The sequence below is a fragment of the Thunnus maccoyii genome, chromosome 10, assembly GCF_910596095.1.
Source record: "Thunnus maccoyii chromosome 10, fThuMac1.1, whole genome shotgun sequence".
NCBI classification, from domain to species: domain Eukaryota; kingdom Metazoa; phylum Chordata; class Actinopteri; order Scombriformes; family Scombridae; genus Thunnus; species Thunnus maccoyii.
In genome coordinates this window covers 15,436,981-15,453,445 of record NC_056542.1, presented here as the reverse complement: position 1 = coordinate 15,453,445, position 16,465 = coordinate 15,436,981, and the positions used below count along the sequence as shown (strand labels likewise).

Below are 16,465 nucleotides of genomic sequence, written 5' to 3'. Positions count from 1 at the left end.
GGACTTTGGCACTAAAAAGACCGTAACATTGAAAGGTATCTAATTGATTTGACTCATTTGGATGACTAATGCATAAACCTATAAATACATTTTTGCACAAAAAGAGGCTTGTGGATTTTGGTCTCCATCATTTATATTGTAAATACATTATGAAGGGATCATCTAATGGCCAATATGAACACAAGGAATGATAATGGCAAGAAAAATCTATTTCAATGTTCATTTTGGGCACCTGACTGCTGTTTTAGGACAGCCTTGAAAAATTGTGAACCCGTCCTTTAACTGTTCAAACCTGCTGACCCTCTGCTGGCTGGGCGGAGCAAAACATGGATTTCCCAACATTTCACGTCATTTGTATCTGACTTGATGTCCAATAGCATGAAAACACTGTAGACAGCCTGAGCTCTGCTAACCTGAAACGCCATCTTAAACAGAAAGGGGGGTTTAAACCGGGAGAAAACAGGAAAAGGGGGGGCTCTGAAGAAGATAACCCGTTATTTCTGACTGTTTTTAAACCCTCTGGTCGCTCTGGAGTAGTACTGGTCATGGAGTTGGGCTTTTATTACGCGAAGTAAAGGCGCATACGCGAGGAAATTGTCAGGGAGCTGGTTAGCATCTAGCTAGCTAGCAAGGGGGAGGGGGTTCGAGGATATTTTTTTTCCCGCAGCCGAAGTAGTTTGTTTATGTTATTCCAGACGGACATGTCATCTTCAAACGCAGGTAAAGTACCTCAAAAAGTCACAGCGATAATGTTCTCGCATAGCACTATGCAGCTGACGACATTTTGTGAGCGTTTTCTGTCGTGAAGTTAAAGCGGACACTTTCCTAAAGATAGCGTGACAGCAGCAGCTAACTTAGCTTAGCAGCGCAGCTAATGCCACAGCAGGGCTAACTGGTTGCATAAGTGGTAGCCAGCTCACAGAGGCTAAATCAGCCTGGTTAATAAGTTAGGCAGCTCTTTTGTAATATTTTTTTGCTTGCTAAAATGACGTTTTGGTAAGAAATTAAATTGAAGTTAGCTGACTGCCAAGTTGCGGTTGACTGGCTCGCTTTATTTGTTTCTGTTATGCTTGCAGTTTTTTGAATGTTAGCTCAGTGTCGTGCTTGTCTGATCTATACATCCTTCAAAGTCAAATAAAGAATACTTTATTTATAATTAACATCTAGCTACAGGCTTATAACGTGGGGTCTGAAGTGAAACTAACGTCTGCCGTGTGCGTTACCGCAGATTTGGTGTCTGTTGACTGTTGTTTAGTTTCTTTTTGCTGTAGGAAATCACCTGTCACCACCGCTACATTACGTCTCTGTCTCTCTCTGTTATAAATAGAGTTGCCAGACCCAAACCTGGGTATGGGGGCGAGTGGGACCCAAGCAAGTGGCGGGGCCGTCGCACCAAAAGGGACCAACAAAAGACGAGCAGCGTAAGTGTGTGTGTGGTTGATGAATTTCGTGCTAATATGTCGTATGTTGTTTTGTGTTTGCTGACTGGTGTAGTTTTGTTTTGACCATAGGAGAGTTATCGTGTGAAGGTACTCATGTGTTTCTCTTCTTTATATTGCAGGCCAGATTTCGATGATGATGAAGGAAGCAAGTTGTTCAGGTAACATTAGCCACAAGCTGTTTCATAAAGCAATATAAGGTGCGATATCAAGTGTTTTGAATTGTCAGTGCTGCTGAGATAACGAGCCATGTGTTGTCTTGTGTTTCCTCAGGTGTGACGATGAAACAGGAGGCTCCAATGACAAAGAGCGCTTTGCCAGGTAGGAGGATGAATGGATGAATTAAGAGAAACATGTGTAGGGGAGCAATATCGTTGATGCAACGGTTAGCCTATGCTGCTCTCCCTCTCCTTTCAAAGTTTTTTTTTTCCCCTTTACACTCCTTTTTTTTATTTCGGTAGTGATTTTTTGGGTCTGTGTTTTAGTGGGTTGGTTTCATTTCCAGGTTTTTGGAAGAAGATCAAAGTTTTGCAGATAAGGAAAAACTAGCCAGGTATGGCCTTGTACCACTGTGGAAGGCTCCCTCTCCTGCTTGTATTCATATCAATATTGAATGCACTGATCAAATACTATCCTGTCCTGCTGGGACCCCAGCACATTGTCATTTTGACCCGCACAAAATTACCGGTATATTTCACCGCTCTATGCGTCTGTTTTGGTGCCTGTGAGAATGTTATGCTTCTTTGACCAAGGCAGCCGGTTGTCTCTCTCAACCCACCACTGTGTTATGTGTCACTAACCGCTATGCCGTGTGTGAGTCGGAGACTTGACTTTGGTAATCCCTTCCTCTTGAGCAACTGTCCTCTCTGTCTCTTTTTTCTCCCCCCTCTCAGGTTATCTGAAGGGTCTTTCTCTTTCTGCACTTGCTCTCTTTTGTCACTCCGACTGGCCTTGAAAGACCAGATTCTCTTGCTTTTTCACTATCATTTTGACAGATCATTGACTACAAGTTATTGTTTTGTGCGTCCATTATTTCTCTCACCCTCTGTCATTCCCACCTCTTCTTCCCGATTGGCATACTTACATTGCAACATTAACTCTAAACTCTACTCCATGTTGTCCACCTGCCCGTCTTTTTCCCCCATCTCGATCCCTCCTATCCTCTCCACCTCTGCTTCCCTCCCTCGCTCCCTCACTTCAGGGAGAACCACAGTGAGATTGAGAGGCGGAGGCGGAACAAGATGACTGCCTACATCACAGAATTGTCAGACATGGTGCCCACATGCAGCGCACTAGCACGGAAACCGGACAAACTAACCATTCTACGAATGGCTGTGTCCCACATGAAGTCTCTGAGGGGGAGTGGAAACACCAATGCAGATGGGTCATACAAGCCTTCGTTTCTCACTGACCAGGTATGAGCAACGGAGAAAAGTCTATAAAATGAGAGAGGCTCACGTGTTAATTTTTTTTTTTTTTTTTTTTTTGCCATCAAATCTGACTGTCTAGAATTCACACCAACTCTAGTAAGACATGTTCAGTATCTAGGCCTCACAGTCGCTGTGAAGGTAACACAATACTTATCTGTGCTTAGTAGAAATCAAGTGAAAGAGCGAAAGTATCACCTTTTTATTTTTGACACTTAAGTAGCTAAGGGTCAGTCGCTATTTTCTTTCACTATTTATGGTGTAATCTAGCTTTGTATGTCAAGACGTTCTTTCTCCACACAACTGCTACCCTTTCTTCTAGATCCACAATCAGCCGGTAGATTGTTCAAAAACAAAATTTGTGAACATGCATTGGCTGTAAGTGAGCCACTACAGTGTAGTTAGCAGTTACAAAGACCAAGGAGCATAAAGAATCAGGTATTCTAACTTTGGAGAAAAGGGGGGGAAATGGCAAAAAAGGAAAAATGACTTTTGAGATTCACGTTCCATGACAGACCTCTTATCCTCTCTGCTTAGCCTGACTTTGATGTTATCTGTCTGCAGGAGCTGAAGCACCTCATCCTGGAGGCAGCTGATGGCTTCCTGTTCGTGGTGTCATGTGAGACCGGCCGCATTGTTTACGTCTCCGACTCTCTGACACCTGTCCTCAACCAGTCACAGTCTGAATGGCTCGGCTCCTCCCTTTACGATCAGCTCCACCCAGATGACACAGAAAAACTGAGGGAGCAGCTCTCTACAGCTGAGAATAACAACACAGGTACAAATCATATGCACAAATTGGGTTTGTATATTAATTACCTGTTAACGTATAAAGGTGTGTCCACTTTGTAAATATGAAAAAATGTTGTCACATGTGCACCTTTGTACACCCATGACTGATTCAACTCCATCTCTTGTTGACCTATAAAGGGAGGATGTTGGATTTGAAGACAGGAACAGTGAAGAAGGAAAGCCAGCAGTCCTCAGCCAGAATGACTATGGGAGCTCGTCGTTCTTTCATCTGCAGAATGAGGTGCGACTTTGTGTAGTTAACTGTCCAGTTCATTATTTACGTTTATTGATATGTGTACCTGGATGCATAAACTGTTCATGTGATGGCCTGGTTATGTTTGCAGGTGTGGCACATGTCCGGTGGAACCGTTGTCGATGAACAGACTGAACTTCCTTAGGAATAGAAACAGGTAACTAAAACCATTAAGTTCTTCTTACATTTTTCACGTTTGTTGTAATGTAGACAGATTACTGCCTAGAAGATGTCTTATTGCGACTGGAGTAGCCCAGCAGCAATAAGACGTATGTAATTTGGTCATTGCATCCATAACATGGCTGATTTTTATGGTGTATTTTACCATTTCTCCTTCACCTTAGGAATGGTTTGGGTACAGCAAAGGAAGGAGAACCCCAGTACGTAGTGGTTCACTGTACAGGATACATAAAGTCCTGGCCCCCTGCAGGTAAAACTAATAATTTTGTTTATTTCAAGAACATTGACACACTTTGTTTCATAATATGGCTAGGACCTGTGTAGGATGCTAAATTTCTTAATTCCATTTTCACAAGTTATACTCTGTGGCCCATGCTGACATAGTTTTTGCGTGTTTGTATTATAGGAGTATCGTTAACGGATCATGAAGCAGACAACACTCAGAGTCGCTACTGTCTAGTTGCCATTGGGAGATTACAGGTATGACAGATGTTTTGTGTGTAGAGGTGTCCACATCTGTATTTTGCTCTGACGCACCAAAGAATGACAAATCATTTCATCATCCAAGTTCTTTATTGAGCACTATGAAATTGATACAAGGGAGAAAAAGTTAAATATGACAATGTAACGTTTGGTATGGATCATTTCACTTTACTTGCAAATTCTTCACAATTGTTGAGTCATATATCAACAATCCACCTTTACTGGTGACAGTGGAGACATGTATTCTGTTGAAAGTGTATATCTACCACAATACAGTATTTTATGGTTGCACTCCACAGTCTTATCTGAAGTAGATTACGTCCGTTGTTTGCACTGTTACATTGTGTTTTGAAATCATTTTTGCCTGTTGGTTGTAAAACATTGATAATATTCATGACTTTTACAAAGTGTGCTGCCATAAATATAACCATATTAAGTTGAAAAAGTAACATTTGAAAATATGCAGTGTGACTGTAAAGAATCTGTAAAACTGTAAAGAAGTTTTTTGTTTGTTTGACCCATTAAAAATCATGTTGATAGACTGTGTATTTCTTTTGCAGAGTATTGTATTTTTGCCAAAAATAGGGTTTTGTCTTTATATTTTCTCTTCAGGTGACTTGTTGCCCAGGTGACACAGACATGAACAGTATCAGTGTTCCAGTGGAGTTCATCTCACGCCATAACTGCCAGGGCATGTTCACCTTTGTCGACCACCGCTGCATGGCTGCTGTCGGCTACCAGCCCCAGGTAAACCTCACAGCTGGTGGAGATGTCAGGGCCAGCTGCCAGACACATCGGACACATTAATGCTGACCAGACAGCGTCCTCTAACAGGCTTTGTGCCAGAAGTTGGTGTTAATGTCTTACAAGCTAAAGGAGGTTGTATTATCTGCTGTGTGTTACAGGAATTATTGGGGAAGAATATTCTAGAGCTCGCTCACCCAGAAGACCAAGGCTTACTGAGAGACAGCTTCCAGCAGGTAGGGCTGTCCGAATGTATGCAGCTGTTTGAAGACTAATTTTCACTTCTGTTTATCTCTGTGGATTAGATAAACCTAATTTTCCCATCTATATTTCTCCTGGGGAAGATGGTTTCTTGGGGCCATTCTATATATACACGACCAGGTTTCATATCAACTTTTTACATGTGTGCATATGTATGACAGCATGGGAAAGTTTTACTGTGACAGTAGTGCACTGAAATGAAAGAAAAGAGAATGTTGTCAGCCTTGATGATGCTTTATTCTACTGTTTATTTTACAATAAGTGGCAGGCTGTATTATTCTATAATATTAAGGGTGTAATGGTACACAAAATTCAGTTTGGTATGTACCTTGATCATGGGGTCACGGTTTGGTATGTTTTTGGTACAGCAGAAAATAAAGAAAGGTAGAAAATTACATTTTGGTCTTTAATTTTGAAAAATGTAAACATCCAATAATGGCTCATTGGCCGTAACTATTACTGAAATAGTTTAGTTGTGCTGCAGTGGAAAAAGAAAACAAACATGTTTCTGTGTCTTGCAAGGAGTCGGGACACCTGCTGAAAGCCGTTTTATGCTAACCTGACACGCCAGATGGTTTGTTACACAGAACCATCTGAGAAGTCACACTGGGAAACTGTTTGGAAAACGGCAGGCATTTTCAAAAAATATTCGGCAGGTGATTGGATGTCACCGTCTTACCTTGCGAGGCAGCTGAAGTCGTGAGATCACATTCATGATCGTGCAAAAATCCGCATAGGACACTGATTGGTCCAAACCGCCGGTGGTTCGGACACAAGCGCAAAACTTGAAGCCTGATAACATGGATTCTCGCGTGATGTCTTGATCTCGCAAATCAAGCTGCCTTGCAAGCTAAGTTTTATGCTGTACGGAGATGTTCTGTCAGTTGTCAGCCTGTGTTCATATAAACATATTTCTCATAGATTATGAGAGCACATTAGTATTACTGCTGAGCATGTGGGCCTTGTGTCGGCAGGTGGTGAAGCTGAAGGGCCAGGTTCTGTCTGTGATGTTCCGGTTCCGCTCCAAATCACGAGAATGGATCTGGATGAGAACCAGCTCCTTCACCTTCCAGAACCCGTTTTCAGAGGAGATCGAGTATATCATCTGTACCAATGTCAATGTCAAGTGAGTCACACATTCAAGACTGATTTTTACCAATACTGGTGATTATGTAACACGATTACACAATCAAATACAGCACATAATGAAACCATTGACGTTTTGAAATGTGGCTGTTGTGAAAGATCTCTCTGTCTGAATGCTCACCCACCACCATCAAGTTCCTCTCACACCCTCACCACAACCCCTTTTTAAAAAAAAACAAAAAAACACAACTGATTACTGTCTCCCTGATCACCTCTCCTCTGCATCCATCTCTGATTGTGGGGCAGTAGAAACTCAACTCAGGATCCCCTCACCCCCATCTCCTCCCCAGGGGGGTCGCTGCCCCCCTCCCTGGGTCAGGGCAGCCCAAACGGCCCTCCTGTGGTGCTCAGCCCGGGGCAGGTGGCCACCAGGTGAGACCAGGCCTGACCTGACTATCCTCCCCCTGCATGGGAGAACGGGGGCTGCTTCTTCATGGGAGACTACTACTGTTTCCAGCAAGCTACAGTCCTCTTGTTTTATTTCTTACTTTCTTCTTTTTTTCCCTGTAGTGTTAGAATAATAGTGCAGTTGTCTTCTAAGAAGCATGTCTAATTGTTGGTCTCTTATGGTTGGTTGTAAATATGCATACTTTTAACACACAGCCCAGGTGGTGTAGCATGTTAGTGGTATATACAGTATGTATTCCTATAACAGACTCTCAGCTGAAGCGTTTCACACCCTTCCTCTTTTGTCCTCATTCCTCTTTTATGTTGCCATGGTGATCGGTGGCGGGTTGAATACTATTTTGTCAGCAGGTGTTTGGGATTTCTCACTCAACAGTGGAGGGCATGGAAATGGAAATGAGGCTATTTTAAACCTACTTCCAATCAACACTCTCTCGCTTCTCTTCCTTTTCTAGGCAGCTGCAGCAGCAGCAGCAGGCGGAGCTGGATGGAGGTGGAGCACGAGACTCTTCTCTGTACGAGGCAGGACCAATCACCCTCTCACAGGTGAGGACATGCACATGTGTGGGCACATGAATGTACCGGTTCAGTTTGATTGAACCATAGACTCTGTCCTGTTTCACTTGGGTCTCTTTCTGTTGCAAATGATCAGGGACCGTATTCACAAACATTCTGAGAAAACTATTGAGAGCTCCTAACTTAGCCTAAAAAATTATAGCAAGAAGTCCTAGTCAGGAAAATTCTCAGAGCAACTCTGACTCTATCGTAGTGAGGAGGTGTGGTTGACCCCATTGCATGTATGACTCATTCTTTCATAAGTTGCGGTTGGTTGATCCAAAAATGAAAGAAAAATGCACTCTTAATGATAATGAACATAGAGTTGACAGCGAAATCTGTACGACTAATCATAGAATTTAGTCTCTATTAAGACATGGTGTAATTATAAATACTATTTTATGCAATGAAGATTTCTGTTGAATAAATTGTGAGCCATACTTTTAACAGTAGCTTATGAAATGTTTGTAATCACAGGCCTACTTGTGCAGTAGCCTTTTCACAGGTGGTAGTTAGTATATTTATTTTCTTACATTTATTTTCCATGCTAGTAATTTTAGTACTGTGGTTGCTTGTCAGTCTATAAGTAGCAGCGTTGGTTGACATGTAAATCTTCTTTTTTTTCAGCTGCCAGCAAATTCCAAATTTTTCCAGTTGCCAAATATCTTAATGTTTTGATCACTTTCATTTTTGGTATTATAGCGTTCTCGTGTTGTGTGGGAGATGTGAGTGTTTAATGAGATCAACCACAAACATTATCCCTGCAAGATCTCATCTGTAGCGTTTCATTAACTCACTGTCATTCAGCGCTTGGAGAGTATTTCTCCTTCCTCTTTGTCTTTCCGCGATCTTCTCCTCTGCTTAAGAAACTCTTAAGCCTCTTAAAAGTCCTCCTCCCTACTCTTAACCGTTTTTCACCTTAGGAGCTCTCTGAAGGGCTAAGATGCTTTGTGAATAACTTTTATCTTTAACAGGATCTAGTCTTAACTCTGAGGGGAAATTCGTAGAAGACGTCACAATTCAAAGAATTTTCTTAGAATTTCATCACTATGAGCAACTCTTGGCGCTGGAAACCGTATGAGTACGCCCCCAGCTCTTCTTATGGAAAACAGTAGCAGGATGTTGATACTTTGGCCGCAAGAAAGAGTTTCTGTATCACAACTTCCTCTCTGCCTGAAAACTCTTCAGTTACCACACTTATTCCTTTAACCTGACGTGTGTAGGTGTGCAATTGTGTTGCAAACTAAAGACACTAAAAGATAAGGAGTGAAGACAAGAGTTAGCCTTTTTCAAATCAGAAAAAGCTTAGATACCACAAACAATACTTAGACTGAAAATTAATGGATTCACTAAACTGTCAGATTAGTTACATTGTCCCTCGTGCCAGGAATGAAAAGTGAATCAGAAGTGAAAGATAAACAATCACTGTAGGGGATACATACCACTAATTAATCCAGTAAATATATGTATATATTCCATGGAGGTATTAAAGGGGAATTCACTGCTGTGAATGAGAGGGTGACACAGGAGTTGATTTTCACTACTGTCCTATCTCACTCCCACGAAAATACTGTCCCTTCCTGTTTCGCAGGAATCACACTGGAATCCTGTGACCCACAGGATACCCGAAAAAAATGTCAGCATCTAGTCTGCCAGAGCAGACAGGAGAGAATAAAAGGAGAGAACAGAAAAACTAGCATTATGTTCAAAATAAAGAAAATGATTTTTATTCATATTAGAACTCTACATATCTATCTATACATCTATATCTTAAAAAACTGACCTGTTGTTAATACTCCTGTCTGGCTCTGCTCCTATCGACTTTTTTTCCTGTTCTGTCCCAGTCACGTGATAAATAGTGAAATTGATTCCCATCTTTCAGGAATTTCACAGGAATCCTGTGACCCGCAGGATTCCCGAAAAAAATGTCACTTCTACCGTGTAAATGATGATTTCTTAAAAGTAGGTCACCTATGTAGTAGAAATGTGCAATTATTCTTGAAATTGGTGCCCTATGACTAGTGAAAACTTAGAAGAAAGGCTGTAGATTGCCCATATCACTCTTAGGGAGGAATCCTACAACAACCAGAATGCATTGCACACGGTCCCGTCCAATCAGCTACTGATGGTGTGTTTACAGAATGCAGGGGGTGAGAACATTTTTCCTCATCAAGTCTGGATATATATCGGTATATACTGGTGTGCAAGGATCATAAAACAAACTTAACCCTAACCTTAAAGGTTAAGTGAGCCTGGTCAGGTTAGGCTAACGCGTTGTCGCTAACTTCAGGGCTTATTTTTGGCATTAAAAAAATATTTTTTTGGCCTGGAGGGAGTACCAGGCCCCTGCAATTACAGAGGAAACACTGGTACAGATTGTAAAGCCCTCAGAGACAAATATTTTAGGCTATATAAACAGAATTGACATAACTAAGGCTGCAGCTGCTGATTATTATTTCAATTAATCAATTAAAAGTTTGGTCTATGTAATCTCCAAATAGTGGAAAAAAGTCCAACGTGATGACTTCAGGTGTCTTGTTTTGTCCAACAAACTGAACTAAGTCTTGAACCCAAACATACTCAGTTTACTATGATGGAAAGATAAGAAAACAAGCAAATATTTACATTTTAGAGACTAGAAGCAGTGAACTTTTGGCATTTTTGTTTAAAAAAATGAGTATCAAAATAGTTGTCTATTAATCTTTTGTTGACTAATTGATTAATCATATTAGCTCGAGACTTGAAATTGGTGCAGTGTGTGCAGGGGGTCAGTTGAACATAACATTTTTGCCCTGTCTGGTTCTCCGCCCCTTGACACATTTTCATGTACAATATTGAGATTGGTTGCTTTTTTGGTTCTTCTTGATGTTTGTTTACTACTTGGGTATCTTGGAAATCTTATCTTCTCCTACCATGATCGCAGCCTCCACCATCTACTACTGTATGTGTGTAAATCAACACATTATATTGTAGCAACTATACAGATGTTTGATTGCGATCTCATATTTGACAACAGTTTGAAAGCCTTGGTACACAAACACACCAAATTTAAGTGCGCTGAACCCTTAAAGAATAGTTGTATTTTTCAGATGATGACGATTGGAGTCAGTACAATCCTCTCACCACTTAAACAGTTTTGAAGAATTTTTGGAAGTGTTGGCCCTGCCTGATAACTTTTCATGGTCCTCAGATGCCAGTGCAGCCAGTGACAGCGGCAGGACCGGACCACAGCAAGAGCCTTGAGAAGCCAGAGCTCTACCCCTCCCTTTTCCAAGGCCCAGATCAGACCAAGGGCATGCCCTCCACCTCCACTCCCCCCACCCAGATCTACCCTCAAGCCAACAACTTCAACGCTGGTCGCTCCAATGACACATACAGGTAGGAAGTCTTATGTGTATACATATGTGTGCATTTGATCTTAAACCTCTATGCATTACTTCATCTAATGAATTTATCAAGTAAACCTTAATCATTGTGAGGTCATCATTAAATGAGTGATGTGAAGCTACTAGACTTCTAGATAGTCCTGTTTATCGATCAAATTTTTATTTATATAGCAAAATTTGTAGAGTGGAAGTAATTCAAAGTGCTTATTACACTAATAAAATACATGGAAATACATTTGTTGTCTCTTGTAGCCTTTTCAGGCAGTTAGGTTCAGTTTCAGTAACATTTTAGTCATGTTTAGTCATGTTTTACAGAAACAACATGACACAGAGCAGAAATAAGTGTTCATCAGTGCTTGTAGCTTATCCTGTTATCTTAAGATGTGTTTTAATTAGGTTATGTTAATTCTGGATAACAGTGGTTTTCCACAGTCTGTAATGTACTTAAGTTGAGATCTGGAGATAAAGGGATTAAAATCTACTGTAAACTGTATGACTCCTCGCTGTAGTGAGAGCTTTATAAACTGACGCATTTATGTAACCTGCCAACTGGTTTGCATGTCTGAAGGTTTTGCCTATCGGATCAAAGCTAACAGGGCCACTCCCTTTTTTTTTCTTTTTTTCTCTGTATGCTGTTAGTTTATGTGCAACATCTACTCACGGGAACAACGGTTTCCCACATGTGCTTTAAGTAACTGCAGTGGGTCCCTTCGAAATGTATTCCGTAAAGTTTGTACTGTATGTTTAAAGTAGCTTTAATCATTATGGTGACTGAAAACACCATTTCCTATTTGCTGCTTGTTCTTTTTCGCATTAGTAGTATTTTCCATTTTGTTTCAACCGGGTTCCTATCAGTGGCGCTGGAAGAAGACTTTACCCTCCTCCCACATTCTTTTTAAGTCGCGAATCAATGTATTCCCTCAAATGCCCGTATATTGCAACACTTCCGATAAAAAGACGCAGCAGGTTCTCTGTGAATCACAGAAAACTTGCTGCGTCTTGCTCGTGTTCATGTCAACAGCAACAGTAAACACAGCAGCTGTGAGCGCAGTGCCAAAGCTTTGGATCCGTCCTGTAGGTCCTGTGGGCTGCCACTGCTCCAGCCTCAAATGGTTTCAGCCGAGCTGCGCTTATTTCTGCTCCTCAGATCTGGTATTTTAATGTAACAGAGTGGAACTTAACATGGAGCGACAGGGGGAGGGGGAGAAATATGGTGCTGCACATAACCAGACGCATACAGGCAGTAAAGTAACTGTTTACAGTGAGTGGAGCGGTTTCCAGTGTTTCAGGCTGTTCTCCACATTTTGGTCCATTATGAAAACTGCAGAGAGCACAATAACCTCAAATTGCATGTCTTTAATTAGCAGAGAGGCGCACACACAATCACTAACCACCTTCCATGTATTTTGCTTGTTTTACTTCTCTAGTATTTTGCATCTATAACAATCTACTGAGATGTCCGTCAGAATAGGCTACAGCTATTAATGTGACTCAGGCAGGTCTGAGATGTATTAGATTAATGTCTGAATCTTATATAATGTCATTCGGGTGTCACTGATGTTGTAGAAACAGCAGTACTGACGTTTTGTTTGTTGCCCACAGCTGGCTGTGAGTCACATTCTTTCCTTTGACTTTATTAAATACCTGCAGCATCACACAGCAGCAGAAACGAAAAGTGCGTCTTTAAATTGAGAGAGTGATGTGTGCTTTTATACACGTGGCACAGCTGCAGTAACTTCATTAACACTGGATCGGTCAGGATCTGGCCATTGACTGTATATGAAGAGGTCAGCTGTTCCACACAGATTCAAGTTTATACGGTGGGATTGTTTGTAATAAAGCAGCTGTTATGGATGAATCCTGAGCTCCATCAGAGCTGTCAGGACATTTTTATTTTAAGTAGCTCAAAGTCAAAGATAAGCCTAAAACTCCATACGCACTTGGACTTCGCCCTTGCTAAAAACAGTCCTATGTACAACAGTAAGGGGCTGTGTTGGTGTGGGTGTGTTTTGTTTAAAGTGTCGGTGAGACAATGAAATACGATCCAGCAAGTCCAGTTGGAGTAACAGATTATTGCGTTTAAAGGCTGATCAGAAAAACATTGCACAGCGGTTTGTAATCCTCACAACTCTGCAAAGTTATCACGCTGCAATCCTGTTTACTAGTGCGCACATGTGGAATGCGTCTGTGTCCACAGACCTCTGAAAAGTATGAATGGAACTGTGCACGCGCCTGTGGTCCGCGTGCAAGTCCACAGCTGAATGCGGAAAGTATGAAAAGGCCTTAATATGCACGCATGCACACACACACACACACACACACGGTTTGGCCCCCACGCTTCTGAAATGAATCTGGCGCTCCTGGTTCTTACCATATTTGATCATGGAATCCGTCAGATTTTATTAGTATTATCTGCCAGTAGATGACTTCCAGGTAACACAGCTCTCACTCCCTTTGCTCTCTGCTGCAGGCCAGTCAACATGGCTCCGCAGATGGCACAGCCAACCCACTCAGCGGGACAGATGCTGGCTCAGATGTCTCGTCAGAACGGAGCCCCACAGTCTGTTACCCCTGCCAGCACTGGCAGCCCCCTCCATGGAGGACCAGCAGGAGGATGGCCTGGGCCCGGAGCTGTACCAGGAGCTAGACCACAATTTAATAACCAGGTAAACTCGCACAACAGGATTCATTTTGTTTTTATCTGTATTTTTTTAAATAAGGTTCTTTTTATATGATGCTTTTATGCATCTAACTTTATTTGTTTGCCATTTTAAATTGATCACATTCACATATTTAACCATCAACTCTACGTAACTATCAGTCAGTAAATGGACTTACTCTTCCTTTTCTAAACAGCAGGTGGCTCCTCAGGCAGCAAAGACCATGTCTCCACCGTTTGCTTCCGTGGGAGGATTTGGAGGCGGCTCTTCCACCTCTTTTGGCCAGATGCCCACAGGTGCTGCTCCAACCCCGAACAACGGTGCAAACTACCCGCCCATTAATGCGCGTGCCAGTCTAAACACCAATGGTTATGGTAGGTCGTGTGCTTATTTGTGTGAATCTGTGTTATCCTGGAACATCCTCTCAACCCTCTGTGCTTTTATCTCAGATGGCTCTCAGTCTGCGGCACAGTTCCCGTCTCGAGCAGCAGAGGCAGTGTGGCCTCAGTGGCAAGGCCAGCAGAATAACGCAGAACAGCATCCTCACGCTCAAGGCAACCAGCAAGACATGTTCCCTGTGAGTGATTCAAAGCCCATTCTCTCCTAGACGCTTTTCTTTCCTGCCTCTCTCTGTCACTTTAAATAAATCTCCCATCTCTTTGTGTCTCTTATCTGATTCAGGATGTGTTGTCTATGCTGGACCAGCCCGCCAACTTCAACAGCGATGACTTTGAGATTCCCATCTACCCTTCGTTCAGCGAGTGACCTCTCTGCTGGTCTACCCCTTTGTCTTCTTGACTTTTAACTCTGTCTGTCTTCATATTTAGCTCTCCTGCTCCTCTTTTCATTCGCCCTTTCCTGCTCCTGAGAGTAGCACTCTTCCTTTGCTTTGCATGGCTTAAATTGCACTGCCACAAGCCAGCTAAAGACGGAGGGAAATATCTGACTGCAGATATAAAGGGGAGGAAAATCAAGGAATTGCTACTGAGTAAAAGAGAGGACTATTTTAACAATATTCCAGCCATTGTAAGAGGATTCTCTAGCTAGCACTGCCCAAAGCTCAACAACCTATGTTGTAGATATGTGATATATATATATAAATATATATATATCTATATATAAATATATAAAAACGCACAATCACACTTGAATAGACTGCACAAAAACACTCTGGTAAACATACAGGAAGTGAATTCACACAGACACACAAACACAAAGGCCTTTTATTCTCTTATATTCCTGGTTTTTCTCAGGCATTGATGAAGAGTGTGTTTTGCTGTTTTTACCCTATAGCATGTAGACTAATCACTCCAATCGTTTATTTAAACTCTCAGGAAATTGCAGGGATTTACAGCTTTGGTGATTTTTGTTTTAAATTCTCAGCTGTTGCACACACACACACACACACACACCACCACCACCACCACCACTGTCTGTGCTAACCTCACTCACAGTTTTAGATCATGTCTCTGCATGTCAGCACTGCTTTCATGGAGCGCTTCGACATTATGTAGATTTATACTGAGTACAGTTTTCTGTGTACGTTGGTGGCTTCACCTATAAATTTAATCCTTTTGTTTTTCCCTTCTGAGGAAGATGTAAGTTCATTGAATGATGTACTTTAACAGCACAGACACACAGTGTCACAATGGCTACAAACTGTTTGTCCAGGTGCCCTTTGAAAATGTATTCAATCTATTTTTCTTTTGCCTACATATACAGTACATATATACAGTATGCATGTGTGTATGTATGTATGTCAAATGGATGCATACCGCAGTATCATTATCAATTTTAACAGTTGTAGGGTTTCCGACTTGCTTGATATTCTTCTTTCTGTCGCCCTGCATTACCCTGTACTAAGTATGGGTTGAGTTTTGTACTCCTTTTTGTAAAAATAAATATTAAAAAAAAGAAATCACACAGCAATAATTAACAAGCAGGAATTGTGTACTTTTAAAGCCATTCTTTATTGTTGTCATAAATGTTTTCATTGATTAATGTTATTTTAAAATGGAGATACGTGGTAGTAATGCTTGATATAATTGAATTATTTCCCAAGTAATGTGTTATAGTTATTTGAAACTTTTGATCTTTTGACTTTTCCATTGCCCTTTTCTGATTTGGTATTGTATTAAACGGTTTGATCAGGGTATCCGGGATAAAAATGGAATAAACAGAGCTAAAAGCAAGATGATCTGCTAGCGAGAATGTCCAAAAATAGTTTTTGTCCTCTTGTTTATGACAAAACACTTGGACTTGGACTGAGTCTTTGCCAACACGATCCAACAACCTGTGTTTTACAATCAGTTTGTATTATAGAAGAATGTCGTGGGATGAAAGATGATGCTTCTACAAAATATTTTATTTTAAATGTGTGGAATTAGTTTAAATTGGACCCATTTTTTATTGCAATTGTCTATTGTCTGTGTGTAACACACTTATGGTGTATGTAAACCCATGTTGATAATTGTCAAGTTTCCATTTCCAAAAGGATGGTATGTTGGTGACTATGTTGTCTTTGTTATTGTTGAAAACCTCTTTGGTTGCTCAGTATCCAGGTTTTTTCAATGATGTGAACTTTTATCAGTCATAGAAACACAAATATATAAATATACTGTATATGTATATGAAATGTTAAACGAGAGACAGAAATGTTTGGTTTTTGTATTAAATTGTTATATTGTCAAAAATGAAGGAGTTGGACCATGTTTTTAAATGAACATACTGTTGC

The 16,465-nt window shown here is 41.2% G+C and overlaps 1 protein-coding gene across 4 annotated transcripts; it reads left to right on the top strand.

The window, feature by feature from the left end:
• Window positions 1–351: 351 nt before the first annotated feature.
• Window positions 352–16,428, top strand: arnt (aryl hydrocarbon receptor nuclear translocator). 4 transcript variants are annotated; one of them, XM_042423955.1, is made up of 20 exons: window positions 352–720; window positions 1,328–1,421; window positions 1,562–1,600; window positions 1,713–1,760; window positions 2,641–2,854; window positions 3,431–3,644; window positions 3,797–3,899; window positions 4,003–4,068; window positions 4,256–4,341; window positions 4,498–4,571; window positions 5,187–5,321; window positions 5,480–5,554; window positions 6,554–6,705; window positions 6,975–7,097; window positions 7,586–7,676; window positions 10,876–11,063; window positions 13,542–13,737; window positions 13,931–14,105; window positions 14,181–14,308; window positions 14,413–16,428. In XM_042423955.1, exons 1-20 carry the CDS (start codon window positions 684–686, stop codon window positions 14,494–14,496), a joined length of 2,322 nt encoding a protein of 773 aa, XP_042279889.1. In that variant the 5' UTR covers window positions 352–683; the 3' UTR covers window positions 14,497–16,428. The 4 variants fall into 4 exon arrangements, with proteins under 4 accessions (XP_042279889.1, XP_042279888.1, XP_042279891.1 ...); XM_042423954.1 differs by having other exon boundaries at window positions 13,928–14,105; XM_042423957.1 differs by lacking the exon at window positions 6,975–7,097 and having other exon boundaries at window positions 353–720.
• The last annotated feature ends 37 nt before the right edge of the window (window positions 16,429–16,465 follow it).

Coding starts and splice junctions, on each gene's coding strand:
- arnt (XM_042423954.1), top strand. CDS start 684: ATGTTATTCCAGACGGACATGTCATCTTCAAACGCAG. Junction 1,422..1,561: donor ACCAACAAAAGACGAGCAGC/GTAAGTGTGTGT, acceptor TTTATATTGCAG/GCCAGATTTCGATGATGATG. Junction 5,555..6,553: donor TGAGAGACAGCTTCCAGCAG/GTAGGGCTGTCC, acceptor TTGTGTCGGCAG/GTGGTGAAGCTGAAGGGCCA.